This window comes from Pristis pectinata, chromosome 24 (genome assembly GCF_009764475.1).
Source record: "Pristis pectinata isolate sPriPec2 chromosome 24, sPriPec2.1.pri, whole genome shotgun sequence".
In the NCBI taxonomy this organism is placed as follows: domain Eukaryota; kingdom Metazoa; phylum Chordata; class Chondrichthyes; order Rhinopristiformes; family Pristidae; genus Pristis; species Pristis pectinata.
This window is the reverse complement of record NC_067428.1, coordinates 12,280,976-12,298,222: the sequence shown is the minus strand read 5'-3', so window position 1 is coordinate 12,298,222 and position 17,247 is coordinate 12,280,976. Positions and strand designations below refer to the sequence as shown.

Here is a 17,247-nt window from a genome sequence, read left to right as displayed (position 1 = left end):
AAATCAGAAAATACTAGCAGTACTCAGTAAGCTAAGACTTATTGGTCAAGAAATGAACTTCATGTCAATGATCTTTCATCAGGACTTCGAAAAAGTTAGATGTACAAGTTTTAAGATGCAGAGAAAAATAAAAATTTAGTAGCAGCGATGCAAAGAAATTACATGGTCTATGATGGAACAGAAGGTAGTGAAATTAAATATCAAAAGGGAAAAAAGTGCAAAGTGAGAAGGTCACAGGTAAATAAAATCCAAAAAAAAATGAGCCTAGAAGAGAAGCAAATTGAACAGCAGAACCATTATCTGAAACTTCAAGCTTAACAGAGTTTGGAAGGCTATAAATGTGATTAGTCAAGAGGAAGGGCTACTCTTCAAGTTTACACTGGAGTAGAATGGGAGGTAGAGGTCAGAGTTGGAGTGGGACAGAGAATACAACCGGCAAGCAACTTGAAGCTCCAGATCACATTTACAAACAGAGCTGTTCTGAAAAAGAGGTCACACACTTTGCAATTGGTCTTCTCAGTGCAGAGGAGGCTGCATCATAAGCAGGGAATATATAATGCTATAATATAAACTGGTACAAATAAATTGGTTCTTCAACTGGAAAACAGCATTATGTACACTTTTTCCAAATCCAACTTTTGTTCCTTTCCTTTTGCAATTCAGTTTTGCCTTCCACCAGCATTCCTTTTTATCTTTCCTGCCCTCTACCCACAGTACTTTCCTTTTATTGTTTCCTCTCCTCCCATCTTAAAAATTATCTTATCTAAATTATTTACCAGTCCTGATGAAGTGTTAATATTGTTCTTGTCTTCTCAGATGCTGTTAGACCTACTGAGTATTTCTGGCATTTGCCACTTTGGATTTCCATTCTGAGGCTTCAACACTATTTAACTCTGGTGCTGGTGGTACTGCAGAGCTTGAGTGTCTGATTTAATCAACAACACTACTGGATTAATTCTACTCTTTTCCTCCACCCTTCAAGTAAAATGGTGAAGTAGTCATGGTGTGGACATCAAGTGACCAAGTGTTTTTAAGCCAGACCCAAGGGATATAAGCATAGTAGGAAGGCTTGAGTGGAGGAGCTGCTCCTCAACCTGCTTGAGGATCAGCCATCCATAAGAAGACACCTTTGGGGCAGTCCCCAAGCTAAACGTGCTTTCATTTTCTATCAAGAACAAAAAGAATGAAGAATGAAGGATGTACAACCAACCAGGGTCTGGGTTGGAACAGTAATCGGATAAAATAATCTGTAAAATGGGTAACATTAGTGAGTTCAGAGGATCAAAGGGAATTGTGGGACTTGGACTAGTACAATCATAATCTAGCACTACATTGTTTAGAGCTTATTGTCCCTGGTGTGCCCAATAACGGTCCTCCCTGAAACAATTTGGTCTAATTTCCACCCCCCCCCCCCACCCCACAATGCTCTGAAAGGAAAGTTGCACAAGGAATGATGTGATCCCATTTGTGGATAACATGGATATTGCATTAAGTTCAGAAGGGTAAATTGTGCTCATAAGAGACCTGCTGAATTTCTCAAACAGGATAATTCAACCCAAAAATGGTCACAATAGTGTTCTATTCAGAGGGGGGAAAAAGTGCAATTAAAAACAGTGCTAAGAATCCAAATTTCTAGGTTAATGTAGTTTAAGAGTTGATTTTGCAACTTCATTATTAAGGCAGAAGTATATGATGCAACTTTGGAGCTTCTTAAAACAATATTGGATAATGAATGTATAGGACCCAGAGGAACAACTCCGATGTTTCTGCATTAACTCAAATAATGGAACTCTTACCTGACAATGGACGGTTGTTTTCATTCAGCTTTCTCAATGTACTCATAAGTTGATGGAAGCTCTGCAGAGCATATTCCTGGTTGGAATGATGTAGTACCTTCTGAGCATCAGAGAACAAACGAGAAACACTGCACAAAGGACAGCAGAAACATATCCATCAATAAGTGGTCTATAAGTAATGTTGCAAAAGTTAATGATCACAGAAAAGTCTCTCTTCTCTGATATGCAAGAAAAACCTGCTGATTGTTAAATGCATCTCCCCTCTTTCGATGACACAGCCGAGTGTTAGGATGTATGGAATCTTCAGTTATCCTACTCCAGTGCCCATTTATGTATGAAGTACAACAATGAACTTCAACCTGCTAATTGAATGTGTTCAAGAACAGCACTTAAAGACTGATCTTTTCTCCCTTACCTTGGAAGGTATGTACAAGGATAATGCCCATGGACAAAAACACCAGTTTACACCTCCCAAAAATCAGGACTTTGAACATCCAGCATAGAGCCCCAGCATTCCCTCCTTTGTGATTTGTTAACTCAGCACAGACGAATAACAAAACCAAAGACATTCCTGCACCATTATGGCATGGCATGGAAATGTTCCCTTAGGAGTTTTATTTTAGTGGCATCTGTCCAGAGGACAAAAAAAACCTTCAGCCCTGGCCAACTTCAGAAGGACAAAGTGCTCCTGATGTTGCTGTCTGCAGTTCACATTGTTAACAGAATTTGTGGGTTGAGTAGATAGAGTATAAAAGAGGATCAAGAGAGGCAAAGTAAAGGGCCTATGACTGGAGGAGGGGGAAGGGGTGTTTAGAAAGGCAAAGGACAGTACTGGCAAGTGATGCAAATGCCTAAGCTACCAGTTCCTGACATGAATACTGTTAAAGTGAGAGTGGAAGGGAGAAGGTGGGGAGTGTTCCAGGTTTCTATACAGCTGGTTTCCATTCCAACAATGACTGAAATCTTAACTACAAGTAATGGACATGTTGTCCAATACACCACCTGTTTATATAGAGGAAATCATGGATTTGAACAGATACTGGGGTGCAAAATTAAACAATGAAATACTGATCAAAATTTCAGTCAATTTAGGCCATACAACCTCTTGACAAATCATCTGGCCAGAAAATCCTCATCACAAACACACAACTGGTTCTTAAATGATTCCACAATTTTCACCTCCACTGTTATATCTAGAAGCTAATTTCACACTTTGATGATACTGTATTAATTTAATTTCTGTCCTGCTTTTATAAAGATAATATCCAGGATTAAACATTCCCATTTCATTTTTAATTTACTTACACAATAACTCCTTTTTAGGTTAAAACTCTTAAGGGACTTGGGGCTAATTTTAACCCCTTACACTAAAGGCACAATACAGTCATACTTAGTCATAGAGTCAGAGAGTAATCCCATCTCACAGCACACGGCCTATGCACTTCCATTCCTAAGTACTCATCTGGAGATTTCTAAAATGTCGTCAGTGATCCAACTTCAACCACTCTTGGGCACCTGTATTCCAGGTACTTGCCACTGTCTTGGTCAAAAAGGTCCCCTCATTTATTCTCTGAATTGCTTCCCCTATATCCTAAATCTCTATCCTCTTGTTTTGTCTACCTCTGAAACGGGGAAAAGTTTCCTGCAGCCTATGCCATCTGTACTCCTCAATTTTATATACCTCAACCATGTCCCTTCTTAACCTCCTCTGCTCCAGGGAGAATTGACCAAGTTTCTCCAGTCTATCCTCATAACTGAATTGCTCCACCCCAGGCAACATCCTGACAAATTTTTTTCTGTACTCTGTAGTGCTTCCTATAGTGTGGTGCCCAGAACTGCACACAGTACTCCAGTTAACACTTATCCAAAGTTTTATAAAACTGGAGCATAACCATTCTACTTCTGTATTCAATGCTCTTTCTAATGAATGGCTAGTATCCCATATGCCTTCCTAACCACATTATCTTCAAAAATCTCAGGACTTGTACTCCACTGTCCCTCTGTTCATCAATGCTTCCCAAGACCCTCCTATTTATGGTATATGTCCTAGCCTCATTAGTACCCTCCACACCATCCACAACTCTGCCAATCTTCGTGTCATCTGTGAAATTACTGACCATGCCTCCTACATCCTCATCATTCATGTACATTACAAACAGCAAAACTCCCAGCACTGATCCCTGAGGAACATCACTAGACACATATCCAGAAACACCAGTCTACCATCACCCTCTGTCACCAGTTGCTGAGCCAATTTTGGATTTAGTTTGCCAAATTGTCCTGGATCCCATGGGCCCTAACCGTTTGGACCAGTTTCCCACATGCAACCTTGTCAAAGACCTTAACGAAGTCTACGTGAACCATATTTACCACTCTGACCTCATCAATACACTTAGTTACCTCTTCAAGAGATTCTATCAGCTTCGTCAGACAGGACAAAGCCACATCGGTCATCTCTGATTAGACCCTGTTGTTCTAAGTGATCATTTATCTTGTGTGTTATACAATACTTGTAAAACTTGGTTTTGTTAAAGTTGGTCCTACTATAGTTGTTAGCTGCATTAGTTTCCACTGAAGTCAATGGAACTGAATTTCAGAGGTGGAGTACCACGTTAAGTCAGTCCAGTCTTTTCACACAATTCAGACTCTAATGATGGGCATCTCTTTTCTTCCCTACTTCCAACTGTTACAATGTGCCCCATGTATTAAAACTGGACAAGGTGCTCCAACATCGACTTAACGAAAGATTGGCATGATTTGATCATTACTTCCTCCAGCATGCATTGCACTGATTTGTTTGTGTGGCTCAGCATTTGTTGATTCCTGTTCTGCATGGGGTGGACACGGATACTCTTTGGTGAAAAAGAACATACAAACACGTCTTACATGGATTGGTTGAAATTCCCCACAACTCCTGGAGTTTCTCCTGGTGTAGCATGCTGGAAACAAGGATTGTTAACGTTACAGATGATTCCCTGTATCCATGGCAGTGTCCCTGCTGATGGTAGTGCTTTGTTTGGAAAATGACCTATCAAGAGAAGCAAGCAAATTGTGAACCCAATTGAAAGCCTGACCATTTCCTATTCAATCTCAAGGACATCATGTTTTCTATCTTTGTCAGACATTGTTAATTAACTTGGATGCACGGTAAATGCAATTAACATCTAACTTTAAACACAGTGTGGCTACAACACTTCATGTTTGTATGATTTGGCAGGCTTAACTATTGACATGAAGAAACAGTCGACTACTAATCAAACAGTCCACAGAAATCAGCACAAAAAGAGCAGGTATTTTTAATGTTTGCAAGCACACTGGTGCTTGGAACTGGAATACCATCCCCATTTCCCATCCTCAAGGGCAGAATTTTCATTTCATAAAACTGCTGCAGTGCAGAAGGTTGTCAGTCAGCCCACTGAATCCATGCCTGCTCTTAATCCCCTCAGCTGCATTTCCCTGGCACTTTCCTCGTAGCCCTGAAAATTATTTTTCTTCAAGATTATCTGGAAAATTCTTTTTGATTCCATTTCCACATTTCATACAGGCAATCACTACTATCCTTTGCATAAGCAGGTTTCCTCATTTCCTTCTGCATCTTTTGTCCAAGATGTTATATCTGTGCCCCCTCATCCTGAGCCCTCCACTAATAGGAACTCTCCCCCCCCCCGCCCCCATTTACCCTATCTAAAACACAGTCCTGATTGTGTACACCTCCATCAGATCTCTTCTTTCTCTGCTTTGCTCCAAGGAGAGCAACCACCGCTTCTCAGTCCTGAAGCTGTAATCTCACGTTAGATGCAAACATTGCATCAAAACACTAATCAAAATTGCAAAAAGAAAACACCATTTCCCACACCAAATATCCTGTGATAACTTCTGTTAAAAGTAATGTCAAATATATATCTTTAGCCAAAATAAAGGAAACTTTCTCAAGGAGCAATCAGACAGCTGGCAGTTTAATAGCTGCATGGAGCCAATACAAAGCAAAATCAGATTCCTTTCAAATTTAGAACCAATACCAATATTGCCAAGTGAATTACAAGTGAAGATGTTCTACCGGAATAAAGGTCAGTAAAGAGAAAAGCTTAGAACACAGAAGTCTGGTTCACAAGGCAACTTTCACTTCTAAGGAAACCCATTATGCAGAGACTGATACTTGCCATCAGTCACTGGCCTTCTGCCAATGACTTCTGTATGGCAGAGTCCTCTTCCTCTGAATCAACTTATCACACGGCATTGGTCCCATTTCTACAGGTAACACTTTTCAGTATGGCTTTACTCCGACAATCAAGTTTTAATGGCAGCTCACACCAGCTTCACTTACTTTGAAAAGTGAGTACCAATGTTGTACGTAATATATCCACTGAAGAAAAGTACATTACACGTTCACCTACACCACAAGTCTCTAAATGCTTATTCATACATAACGTACACGTATCAATACATGACTCTCCATATAATACAAGCATATACATGCATTCCAATATTAGGTGCCATTAGCCTACATGTATATAATGAAAGTGACATTAAATATTTTTAAAGACTGTTATCAGATCCACCACCAATGGTCCAAGTATGTAACAAGCTGTGATTGCTATTCCATTAATCCTGCTGACAACTTGCAAGTTTATGGCAGCATTACCTTTGACTTTGGCTTAGGAAAGCTACAAGATAAAGGCAAAGAAAGAGAATGGTTTAAGAAGCAAACTATGATGTAGTAGTTTCCTGGATTTTGATGGGGAGGAATTGAACAGAACCTTTTTGACAGAAGTGGCTAATATCCCTCTGTCTCTCCAGCAGGTGGGAGCAGGATAGAGAAAAGAAAAGATGGGAACATAAAGACTGAAAACAGTAGAAAGCACAGGAAGCTCAAATGAATGTTTCTGTTCATCCTGATATGCAAATTAGCCCCCCTTCCCAACAGAGCCCGCTTCCCTCTACCCAGAGGTCAACTATCACATTGACAATTAAAATCAAAGTTCATGTATTAAAAATGGCAATTTATACAATTCCCAGAGGACACAAAGTGCATACGGAATCCATATCCAAGTGAAAGTTAACACCTGCACTCCAATAAGAGTCTGAGTCTTCAGGTGAGGAGAGAGAACAGCAAGGAGAGAATGGGTGTGGCAAGAGAATCTAGGGGAAAACCTTCTCACAAGCAGCTGTATATTACTTACATTCATGTTGCTCAAATGGTGGGTGGGACTGGCGTACTGAGATTAATATAAAGAAGAGAAAGAGGGGCCATAAAAGCTCAATAACCAGTTGAATCTGCAAAACAAATAGCACAGGAAATTAGTGTTAACAAATTTTAACACTGGTTGCATGCTGAACATACTGTATCACACAAATCTTCTTCAATATGCCCAACATTGCAATAATCTGTTCAGTTTGATAGCAGAACACAATAACAGCTAATGGCATGACTATTTTAATAGAAAATAGTCATTATTGAAATGTAGGAAGTGTGCAGCCAATTTGCTTAACAAGCTCTGACAAACTGCAATATTATAATGACCAGATCGTCTGTCTAATTAGAGGTGTTGATTGGGAATTAATATTGGTCAGAGCACTGCAGAGAATCTTCCGAGAGAGTGATTAGGATATGGAACATGGAGCAGTTCAGCTAAATCACATAGAAGCATTGAAGAAGCTAAATGAGAGAGAAAGGAACAGAATGATAAGATTAAGTGAAATAGGACACAAGGAAAGTTGTGTAGAGAGAAGGAAAACCCCACCTGGTTACTGGTGTCACCATTACCTACTCCTTGGAAAAGATCATGCCTAATTGCACAATGCTTCATACTTTAAGAATCAACTGGCCTAACCTGGTGAAGTCACCCTTCCCCCTCCCCCCCCCCCCCCCCCCCCCCCATTAATAACTTGAAATAGGATTCTCCATTCCACACCAGGTATGAATCAATTGGTCAAAATGGTCAACTTCATCGCTATGTACAATAAAACACCACCAAAGGTGCCGGATTATCAGACTGCTGGATATTAATCTACCCCAACACACTTTAAATTAGTTTTTTTTAAAAAGATATTACACAGTATTATAATAAACACTGAACCACTGGGAATTCTGAGTAGTGGATTATCAGAATTTTACTGTAATACATCACCTTTTTCTACCTCAGCACATATCCACCATATGCACCACATGGTAACATCACTGACAGTACACAACTGCAATATTTCATTAATTTTAAATCAAATCAACAGTTTTAAATGCCAGAGAACCACGTTTGGAGACACCCTTAGACATGAAATTATAGTACGAATAAAGGATGCAGAGAGTTCAACTAATATTGGCTAGAGTCTTTGAGCTAAGACATTAGAGAAAGTAAAGGACTGCAGATGCTAAGATATTTATTAGTCAAATGTATTTCGAAACACAGTGAAATGAGTCTTTTTGCGTTACTGAGAATGTGCTGGAGGCAGCCCGCAAGTGTCACCACCCTTCCGGCACCAACATAGCATGGCCACAACTCCTAATCTGTACGTCTTTGGAATGTGGGGGGGGGAGCTGGAGCACCCAGAGGACACCCACGCAGACACGGGGAGAATGTAAAAACGCCTCTTAAACAGTGGCCAGAATGGAACCCGGTCACTGGCGCTGTAATAGTGTTACACTAACCACTACACTACAATACACCCGACAGGAAATTTAACTATTTTGGAAAAGATGCATCTTTTTACAGATAAATTGGGAGGAAGATTTTAATAAAATATTAAACAGAAATAAGGTTAATATTAAGGTATAATAATAGTGTAGAAAGTATTGAACAGGGTGCTTCTTAATGGATTTAAAAAATCAGGGCAGCATGGTAGCATAGCGATTAGCGTAACACTATTACAGCGCCAGCGATCAGGATTCAGTTCCTGCTGCTGTCTGTAAGGAATTTGTACGTTCTCCCCATGACTGTGTGGGTTTCCTCCGGGTGCTCTGGTTTCCTCCCACATTCCATAGACGTACAGGTTGGTAGGTTAACATGGTGTAATTGGGCGGCATGGACTTGTTGGGCCAGAAGGGCCTGTTACCGTGCTGTATCAATAAAGTTTTAAAACAAAGTTTTAACAGACTAACTCTGATCTTAATCCAATCATGCACCTTAACCAACAATCATTTGGTCATATGTGATAGGTTTTGTTAGCATTTTCATCTTTGAATCAGAAGATTACAGGACTTCAAAAGAAAATCTCAGAAAACGTTTCTTTCTAGTCCCCATTACAATGTGAAAATAATGGTCTGTGCCGACCCAGCCACTGGACAGCATCTCACATCTATAAAAGAGGAAAAGAGAAACAAAATTCAGCCAGGGTTCCTGCTCCCCATCACCAATGCCGCCGCCTATGGATTTTACACACAAGTGTAATAGGACTTAGCTGTGACAGCAAACTTTGATTAGTTTTATAGATAAAAACAGCCAGTAGGACAAAAGCTATTGTGACTGTTCCTTGGGAGAGGCGCAAATTTGCCGTTAGTTGCTTTCGCAGAGATCCTTGGGAAAGACTATCCCATGCTATAGACCTTAAAACATTACGTGGCCACTGTCTATTCTCTATTAGCAACTGGCAAATGGAATCAGAAGGCAAAATTACATAATGCAATCTGAAGAGCAGACTGCAGACTGAGAACACCACCATACTGAAAACGCAGTCCTATCATTTCCATAAATAACATCGAGGGACAGAAAAGCTACAGCATTGAGGGGTGGGCTCTGTGGTTCATGCACAGATTTTCTACACTGGTCAAGTATAAAATATGATTTGTCATCATTTTATCAAGGTTAAGTCAAACATTGTATATGGACCTGAGCTGGGGTTTTAAGTTGCCACCATTGTTCACAGCTGCCTTGTGCAGGGATGGAAGTGCCATTCATGCAGATTCCAAAGCCTGATCGTGTCCACAGGTCCCCCAGTATAAAGTGTGTGCATGGTGAAGTAGTGTGCAGAGGAGGCAGTAAGTGGACTCAGTTGGCTGAAATGTCCTCTACATCCAAATAAACTCCTAACGTTCAAGCTTGAATTTCTGATTAGAGGTATTTTAAGTGTTATTAGTTCAATAATTGCATGGACTTTGCCAGCAGAAAAACTCTTTAAAAATATATTCATGCCAGCAGTGTATTATAATACTGTAAACAGGTGCATGAATCAGAACAAAACTGTCTGTATTTCAGCAGTAATTGGTGATCTCATTCAGAAGCCAAACCAGTATTCATCCCAGGCTGGCACTAAGGTACATTAATGCTGCGTGAATACTGAACACCACATCTGGCCATGCTAGACCGGGCGTAGAGAGCTTGGTGCAGATATCTGGTCCCTGAAATGGAAATACCTCCATTCACAACACTAACTTCTGTCATTTTAACAAGTACCAAATAAAATTTAATATGCTTGAGAAAAAAAAGCTACTTTACAACAAGACTTCAGCATTAAGAAACACTTTAGAATTACAGAATTAAATTCCTCTTTGACTGCCTTTCCCCTCTTATGGGTAGAGAGTACATTAGTTTACGAGATAAAAATACTTGGAGATGTTATTGCAACAAATGTCACTCTACTCCTCTCCCATCACATGTAAAACATTTCTGCACCGATATGCAAATGAGCAGCAAGACTGCTAACGTGGCACCAAACTAGGAAACATCCAAGCTACAGTCACAATCACATGACTCCTGGGCTAGGGGAGGGGGGGGGGGGGAAGTCAGAGTTCAAATCAAATGATTCTTATTCAGCCGTTCAAAGAAGCAGCTGCATGCAGAAAACAAGAAAGGATACGATTGCTCTTGGTTCCGATCTTGCCTTGATTGAATAGTCCATCAAATAATGGTTAATTCAGTGAAATACCACCGAACCGGCAGGACATATGGATATGTTCATTAGTAAGGAGTTGGCAACCTCCGGAGGGAACCAAAGGCAGCAAAACATTTGGTGAAAACATTCATCAAGCCAGCATTTCATGAAACTCATCCTACTTCAAATGTAAGCATTGGATGTTAAAAAACAGAGTAAAATCCAAATCAGCTTAATAAATATGAAACTCACAGTTTGCCGTTTCCGATAGGTGAAATTCTTCCACAGGAGAAGTCTGAGCTGTACCCAGTAGCTCATGTTGGTCCTTATTATTGTGCATTGGGGAGCAGTGGTGACCTGTGCTGAACAGAGACAAAGTCTGTTTAGTTCAAAACCCCACTTGTATCAACACTGCATGCCAGAAAACATGGTTGACCTAAAATACAGTGACATTTTGTTTCACAGTCCAATCTCCTCCTTCAAGGTACTGATCCTTGCCGCAGTACAGATTTTTGTGTTCCAGTTCTGCAGTGTTCTGGTATTTGGTTGCATGGCCATTAATTCTTTTGGTATATGGTTCACTCTGGGGCTTCTAGAATCCTCTCCCAGAGGTTACTCATCACATTAATCTAAATTGAATGTGGCAGGCCATTAATGTGGCGGCAACATAAACCAAACTAAATTCTGTTCTCAATTAATCTCAATGCATTCGAATTATTGTTGGATGACAATCTGAAGCATCTAATGATCCGGCTCCTTTCTAAGCAGTGGTCCTAGCTTTCCAAAACCACCAATCCTCACCAGTAGAATAGTCTGGAGCTGATCATCTTAATTCACATGAAGGATAGACATCTAATAGATCCCAAAGTACACAGGGGAAAAAAAAAGGCAAAGAATTGCCAAATGATAGTCAGGAGATGGGGTCAAGGAGCCATCAGAAGGCAAAAGCTGGGCATTTCAAAGGACTGTCACAGAGGCAGAGTTGAGGGCAGGCAAAATAAGAATTCAACACAAATCTAGTCTTGGAGCTCGGAGTCCAACTACTGGGGAACCTGTCAGGATCCTCAAGACAAAAGCAAAACGTGTAAACTCGCCCTACAAAGTAAAAGGATGTTAATTTCCTTCATGTACTAATACAAAATGGGGACTGAAAAGCTGCCACAGACAACCACATGCAAGAAAGTGGTCTTTGCAAGTCTGAAAAAGAACAGGATGATTTGGAGAAATGCAAGTTGGTTCTAAATTTGTACTTTGAGCTCAAAAAGATTTTAAACAAAAGGGGAGTGTTGTAGTTGATCCAATTTCAAACTTACGGGAAGCACAGGATAAGAGCTGCGTTTGAAAAAAAAGTGAAGTGCAGATAACTAAAGACACCAGGGCCTGGAGGTTCAGAGAGAAAAGCCTCAGTAGTCACTAGGTTCCCTTTTAAAAACAAGTTTATAAATAAAAAAAGACAATATTTTCAAATACATTATTTGAATGCAGAATCATAATTATGTGGATCAGATTTATTACAAGACCTTCTTTATGCAAAAGACCATTGACCAGCAGCAGTTAGTTCCTCCATCCCATCGATGATATGAGCATTTTGAGTTAATCGGTTTCAGAATTTATAAAAAGTTTCAGATTCACTTTTTCACAGCATTACCGAGGAATGCAAAGACTACATGCTTGTGACATGAGCAGCCAGACAATTAACAACAATTCTTATCAAACCAACCAGAAAGTTAACATACAGACCAGTTGCTGCGACTAGATCCACTTAGTTCAATGGTCAACTTGTTTTTGTAATAATTCGTATTGCAAAGTATAGTGTACAAAGCTAGTTGATTGCTTTTCTTGACTTAACCCAATTCTCTAAATCCTCTTTCATGTACGACATCTTCACAACGACTTTTTCCTGTCTGATTGCCTTGTCACATACTACAAACAAAAATACTGTGACCTAGATATTCCAGTTCAACTGACTGGCTGTTATAGTGAGGCACTAAGCACAATTTTGCTGAAAGGTGTAGCTTTGATGGGGGTAGACCTGCAGGGAGAAATGGACAGAAAAATAAGTAATAAGGGGCTTAGCTAACAGGGGTCCCTATCTCAATATTGCAGTGGGAAAACTTACTTTTCTGTAGAGTGCACGATAATGGTTGCTCACAGCAAATCTTAGGCCAAATTCCCCCAAAATGCACCAAAAGAGTGCTGGGTGAAGAACATCATCCATGTGTCCTGACACAATCACAGCAGGGCATGAACGTGGCTTGAGCCCAAAAAGTAGCTGATCAAATTTCCAGAATGACATTGGATTTACATCAAATTTCAATTGCACGTGTTATTTTTCAACAATTGTTCTGCGAGCAAATCTTTAGGCTTGTAACCAATTCACAATTTTAATTCTTACGACCAAAAGCGAATGCAAATAGATGCGATGTGCTTCCAAAACTGTGGTGACAGGCTAATGAGCTGCAAAGTCATACAATCTATGGAAATGACTTCAGAAGCTTTTAAACCTGCTGCACCATTTAATGTTTATATTCAGTCTCCTACCCCAACTGCAGATTCCAAACAATCAATAGTTAAATTTGTTTTAAATATTCACTTTCTGGATCTGGGCATCACTGTCGAGGCTAGGAGTTATTGTCCACACTAATTGTTCTTAAGAACATGGTGATGAGCTGTCATCTGGAACTGCAGCAGTAATTCTGGAGAAAGTACTCCAATAATATTGTTGGGTAGGGAGTTTCAGGACTTGGACCCAGCGATATGAAGGACCAACATTTTATTTCCAAATCAGGATGGTGTGCAACTAGGAGGGGAACCTACAAGCACTGGTATTCCCACACACCTACTGCCGTTAATCATCTTGGTGGTGGAGGACACGAATTTTAGGAGGTCTGTCGGAGTAACCTGGGTGAGTAACTGCAGTGAATTTGTAGATGGTACACAGCGCAGTCATTATGTGCCAGTGGTGGAGGAATGAATGTTTAGGATGGAGGATGCTGTGCCAATCAAGTGGACTGCTTGCTCATGGATGGTGTTGAGCTTCTTGAGAGTTCTTGGTCAGAGGAATGTATTCCATCATGCTGCTAATTTGTGCCTTATAAGTGGTGGAAAAGCTTTGGGGCAACAGGAGGAGAAGCACTTGCTACAGGTTATCCAACGTCTGACCCAATCTTGTAGCTAAGTTCCTGGTCAGCGGTGACCTCCAAGATATTGATCAGCAATTGTAATGACATTAAATGCCAAAGGGTAGCTAGATATTTGTTGGAGATGCTCATTGTCCGGTGCTTTTATGGAAAAAAATGATACTTGCCACTTATTAACCCATGCCCGAATGTTGTCCAGATTTGGCTGAGGATTCGCAAGTAAAATTGAACACTGCATAATCATTAGCAAATATCCAACTTCTGACCTTATGATTGAAGGAAAGGCATTGATGAAAGAGCTGGATATGGTTGGGCCCATGACTATGCTGAGGAACTCCTGCAGTTATGACCTGGAACCAAGATGATTTTCCTCCAATAACCACAACCATCTTCCTTTGTTGGTGTAGTGTTAGGCTTTCCTGTGAGAAGAATGCTTGGGTCCCTTCATGTGCAGAGATAACTTAAAACAGGACATCCTCAAGTCAAGTAACAAGTGGTGCTTATAAATCAAATGCTTTAATCTTCTGAGTTTGTCATAGGTTAATCTGGGATAACAGAAGCCAACACTTTGTTTGTAGGCCTGGAGGGGTACTCATTTCTCCTGGACTCCAAATAAAATTGCTGACTTATCTTGTAGGGTTCCTTGTTCTTTCCTGACGTCTTTTACTGAATGGTTAAAAAAAATTACCTGGATATTTTAACGAGCTCACAGTATCTTAATTTGGACCTTTTAACTGGAGGCCATCAGCAGAGCTAGATAGTTAAAACAAAGAGGGGGTCCAGTTATGACGTCAGAGGATGTGAATATATCATCAAGTCTTTTCTCTGCTATTTTAACAGCTAAAATTTACTCCAAAGATTCACCTGCTTCCCAACTGCACTGGAGATGTGTAATGTTTGGAATGGAGCTGAATAAGTTCTCAGGTTCCTTTGCCAATGTAACCCACTTGAGCTAATCTCAATCAATCATAATAAGTGGTGCAACAACTGACCTCTGAGCCAGTCTTGGGGGAAGGAAAAATTACCTGGAGATTTTAATGAGCTCACAGTATCTTAATCTACAGACATCTCAATGACCCTGATGGGCAGTGAATGTGTGAGAATTAAACAAGGACAAGCTCAAAGCCCATTGAGAGCCGTCATATTCACATAGCCCTGCAGACACCCATGTTTTGCTGCCTGTGCGTGAGCAACAAGGATCAAGAGCCAATGATGTTATTTTAAATCTTTAAAAACATGAAAATTAGAGGCAAATGTGTGTTCAGATCTTTTCATGTACGAAACAGCAATACATTACATAACATACAGACATTTTTAATTCATGTGGAGGAGATTGGAGTCACATAATAATGTGTTTTAAGTCTTTATCAATGCACTAATAAAATGCTTTTCAAATAAGTCCGAAGGTTTAAAGAAAGTGATAATAGTTACTATAAAACGAACATTAATTAACCCCACTCATCAAGCAGGTTTCATTTTCAGAAATCTACATGAAAGTCCAAATCAAAAGACTAAGAATGGAATGATTAAGATAAACCTAGCAGTGGGTCAGGGCTAGCCAGGCTTGTGTCTTTGCAGTTCATCATTGATCCCAAGGGCTCCAAAATCTCTACTTTGGGTGGTCCAATTTAGAAATTAACCACTATTAAGGCAAAAATAATCCCTCCAAAAACTCCAGGACTGCAAAGTTCAACCAGAACGAATAAGCTTAAGAAATACCAGAAAATAAAAACTGAGTTGCTTTAACTCTGGCCAGATTATCAAAGCTCAGGACCTTGGTTAACAAAACTTGATTCTTGGAAGCCTATGGACAACAGGAAGGAAAGACTGAAAGAGGCAAGGAAACCCAAGACCAAGGCTGGTACAGAGAACCAGGAGGTAGTATTACAGGAGTCTCAGTCCCTGCATTTGTCCAAAAAATTGGAGGTACCTGTAATCCTTAGGGACAAGTGGGAGGGGAACTGCTTTAAAGACAAGCATACTGACCCATGGCATAGTGGTGCAAAAATTAAATCAAGGGGTTTGAGCAAAAAGGAAGGTGGTTATATTAGTTAAGTGGACAAACATTGTCCTCTACGGTCAGGAGTATGAGACCCATTCTCTTCAGGATTTGCATAGCTGGTAGAAAAGATAAGGGAGAAGCAGAGTACACTTGCAAAGTCCCACATGCAAACCCAAATACAGAGTGTATTTGGGTTTGCATGTGGGACTTTATCAAAGGCCACCTTAGAGGTTCGTGTGCAAAATCAGTGCACGTGGGTTTGGAGATAATATATTGGCATGAATTGAAAACTGTTTGATAGAAAGGAAACCAATAGTAGGAATAAACTGATCTTTCTCAGAATGGCAGGCAGTGACTAGTTGGGTAATTGGCAATTGGTTTATTATTGTCATATGTACCGAGATACAGTGAAAAGCTTTTGTTTGCATGCCATCCAGACAGATCATTCCATACAAGTACATCAAGGTAGCACAAAAGGAAAAAGAAAATGCAGAATATAGTGTTGCATTCACAGAGAAAGAGCAGTGCAGGTAGACAAATAAAATGCAAGGGCCAAGATGAGGTATAGTGAGAGATTAAAAGTTCATCTTTATCGGGTAAAAGGTCTGATCACGAGTCTTATGAGAGCGGGATAGAAGCTGACCTTGAGCCTGGTGATTCGTGTTCTCAAGCTTTTGTATCTTCTGCTCAATGGGAGGGGGAGAATAGAGAATGACCAGTATATACCGCAGGGATCAGTGCTTGAACCCAGAACATTACAGCACAGTACAGGCCCTTCGGCCCACAATGTTGTACCGACATTTTATCCTGCTTTAAGATCTATCTAACCCTTCCCTCCCACAGACACATGAATGATAAAGAAATGGGGGGCTATCTAACAGACTCTTAAATGTCCGTAATGTATCTGCCACCACAACTGCTGCTGGCAGTGTGTTTCACGCACCCACCACTCTGTTTAAAAAAAAATTTACCCCTTATACCTTCCTCCAATCACCTTAAAATTATGTCCCCTCATGTTAGCCACTGTCGCCCTAGGAAAAAGTCTGACTGTCCACTTGATCCATGCCTCATATCATCTTGTACACCTCTATCAAGTCTCCTCTCATCCTCCTTCTCTCCGAAGAGAAAAGCCCTAGCTCACTCAACCTGTCCTCATAAGATACACTCACCAATCCAGGCAACATCCTGATAAGTCTCCTCTGCACCCTCTCTAAAGCTTCCACATCCTTCCTATAATGAGGTGACCAGAACTGAACACAATACTCCAAGCGTGGTCTAACCAGAGTTCTAAAGAGCTGAAACATCACCTCACAGCTTTTGAACTCAATACCCCAACTAATGAAGGCCAACACACCATACACCTACTTAACAACACTATCGACCTGCGTGGCAACCTTGAGGGATCTATGGATGTGGACCCCAAGATCTCTCTGTTCCTCCACACTGCTAAGAGTCCTGCCATTAACCTTGTATTCTGCCTTCGAATTTGATCTCCTGAAGTGTATCA

General features: G+C 40.4%; 1 protein-coding gene across 2 annotated transcripts in view; it reads right to left on the bottom strand.

Annotated features, from left to right (window-relative positions):
- The window catches only part of LOC127582352 (phospholipid-transporting ATPase ABCA1-like), a 139,941-nt gene that overhangs the window by 105,542 nt on the left and 17,152 nt on the right, over nucleotides 1-17,247 (bottom strand). For both annotated transcript variants that reach the window (XM_052037516.1, XM_052037517.1), the window contains exons 2-5: nucleotides 10,851-10,955; nucleotides 6,977-7,070; nucleotides 4,683-4,824; nucleotides 1,797-1,924 (exon numbers count right to left, since the gene is read on the bottom strand). In XM_052037516.1, coding sequence (XP_051893476.1) covers nucleotides 1,797-1,924; nucleotides 4,683-4,824; nucleotides 6,977-7,070; nucleotides 10,851-10,955 — 469 coding nt within the window. The remainder of the gene's footprint in view (nucleotides 1-1,796; nucleotides 1,925-4,682; nucleotides 4,825-6,976; nucleotides 7,071-10,850; nucleotides 10,956-17,247) is intronic.